Raw genomic sequence first — 2,452 nt, forward strand, 5'->3', positions numbered from 1 at the left:
AGCCAAATTACACTCAAGATAACCTACCTTTAATGTTATTTTAATGGAGTGGGCTCTGGCTCTCTCTGGCTAGGGAAGGGCTAGCTTAGTGGCTTCTGGATACCACCTCAAGGGAATATCACTCTATTCTCAAGAAATCATTGCAGTTGATGTATATAGAACACCTAGTTAAGTGCACTGTGTTAACTGCACTGAGACAAAAGTTCAGGATATCATCCATACTTGTTCCAGGTGGAGATTTCTCTAGCTTATCCATGATACAAAAGGAACTACTAAGCAGTTTTCTATTCCAGGCTTTTCTGTCACTTCTAGAACACACCACCTGACAGTCCGGCCCCTGCTATCACCCACAGCAGGTATTGCAGTTTCCCAAAGCCGTAAACTGCCTCAGCCTTGGGCATTTCTACTTGACTGCTCAAATCTGGAGATCCACCTTGTCACTCCTTGTTTTTACTTGTTCTTTAGGTATTAGGAGACATCTCACCATCTTCCTGATTGCTGCTCCTAGCACCTACCATTTTACGATTAGGGGTGTGTCTTGTTTATCCTAGTATTTCCACTATTAACACAGTGCTTTCCACGGAGAAAATATCCAATTAATATTTGACAAATAAATGAGTCAGTAGGCAGGGTTTTTTAAAATAAGATTTATTAAGATTATGCCTACTTTCTTCAGTAAGCCAAGCAAATCTAGGTATGTATCTTTTAATTTTACATAACAATAAACTAAAGTGGTTAAGGGAATCCAAAAATTAACCACCTTTTACATTTTTTTCTCCATTTTCTTTCACATTTCCAAGGAAATTCCTATTCCAGTATCATATTATCTTGTTCCAGATCACAAAATAAGAGGGAAGGTTCCCCAGTTTGTTTTATAAAATATCAAAACTCATATTCTTAAATCTGATAAACAGCAATAGATGTGTAACAAATTCATTTATATACTTAGATTCTAAAGCTAATAAAACTTCTATTAAAAAAAACAGCATTTGAAGAATACCAAAAGGAAAAAAAAGATAAACTTCCAAATCATCCATATACAGGAACACAAAATTGTACAGTGTTCTCCCTAGCCTGACCCTGACCCTGACCCTCCTCTACTCAGAGCCAGGACTGCCCTCTTCAAATACGGAGTGAATATTTGGGCTCACTCTTCAGTTGGGGCCCGGAGAAGCTGCTGGCCAATGCTGTGCAACGAACATGGCATTAGTATTATCCACAGAATGAATTCTGGGCTGGGCTCTCCCTTCCTCATCTCTTAAAGCCTCCTCATACCAGCATGAGAAGGAAATGGGGTCGGTCCCTTTGATCTTAGCCAAAAACTCCAGAACTTTCATCTTACTGGTTTCAGCATAAGCCCTGGGACCCCACAGGAATTCATAGCGTGGAGGATCACTGTTAGGCACCTGCCGGTACTCCAGGTAATTCTCCTGCACCCAATCTCTGGTGATGAGCTTCCTGGGCTCCCCATAAATGAAATGCTCCCTCCCAGCATACACTCCCATCATATTCAGGAAATCCCAGATGTCTTCCTCGCGGGCACAATTGCCCTCTATGAAGATCACACCCAGGATGATTATCAGGAGACCATTTTTAGGCATGCTGTGGTTGTCGCTAAGCATCTCATCAAGGGTGAGGTCCAGTGAATTGACAAGGACATAGGAGTGGGTGGTGGGATCCACTTCCTTCACATCAATGCCAGAGATCACCTCCAAACACTTAGAAGCTTTCTTGAAGATCACAGGGAATTGTTTCTTGTACCTTTTGATGACAACCTGCAGCATTTCTGCCTCTGTGATGGGCTCCTTCAATCGATACTTGAGGACCATGAAATGCACCAAATCAGCCACCTTCTCATGTAGTGGGTCTCTGGGCAAAGATTCAGTGTCTATTAAGGTCTGCAGGGAACTTATATCCTCTTCTTCTTGGCTGTTGGAGACTCCCTCTGATGTGCTCCATGACGCAGAGAAGGAGTGGGAGCTCTGAGGACTCTGGGGAGGACTCAGTGTTGCAGCAGGCTCCCCTTCCTCCTCCTCCTCTTCTGGGGAGACTGGGATCACAGGAGAGGAAGGCGGGGAGGAGGAGGTGGAGGGGTAGGAGAAGTTGAAAGAGCAAGAGGAAACAGAGGAAGTGTCGTCCTCGTCCTCAGCTATGAGAACATCTGCCACTTCTAGGCCTTGTATCTCACTTTGGGTTTGAAAGTCTGGCTCAAATGTGAGGCGTAGACGTTTTGGAGAGCGAGGCATGATGACTCTTGTTGGCAGTAGCAAGTAGAAGTATGAGCAAGACAGTGGGAGATGGGGAACCACAGGCCTGTGGGAGGGAGGAAGAGGGTTAGCGATCTCAGCAGAGAAACACACCCTTGGCAGCTCTGACAAAGGCCAACTTACAGGCTCTTCGGGGGGTGCTCTAGGGCCTCACAGAGCTTCTGTCTTCCTGGACGGTTTCCGAG

The 2,452-nt window shown here is 44.7% G+C and overlaps 1 protein-coding gene across 1 annotated transcript; it reads right to left on the bottom strand.

The window, feature by feature from the left end:
• Positions 1-1,154: 1,154 nt before the first annotated feature.
• Positions 1,155-2,246, bottom strand: LOC113241840 (melanoma-associated antigen 10-like). Its single transcript, XM_026479699.2, has one exon. It carries the CDS (start codon positions 2,244-2,246, stop codon positions 1,155-1,157), a length of 1,092 nt encoding a protein of 363 aa, XP_026335484.1.
• Positions 2,247-2,452: the final 206 nt, after the last annotated feature.

Source organism: Ursus arctos, chromosome X (genome assembly GCF_023065955.2).
Source record: "Ursus arctos isolate Adak ecotype North America chromosome X, UrsArc2.0, whole genome shotgun sequence".
Lineage (NCBI taxonomy): Eukaryota > Metazoa > Chordata > Mammalia > Carnivora > Ursidae > Ursus > Ursus arctos.

Bases quoted from the DNA above. Each gene is read 5' to 3' on its own strand.
- LOC113241840 (XM_026479699.2), bottom strand. From the start codon at position 2,246: ATGCCTCGCTCTCCAAAACGTCTACGCCTCACATTTGAGCCAGACTTT.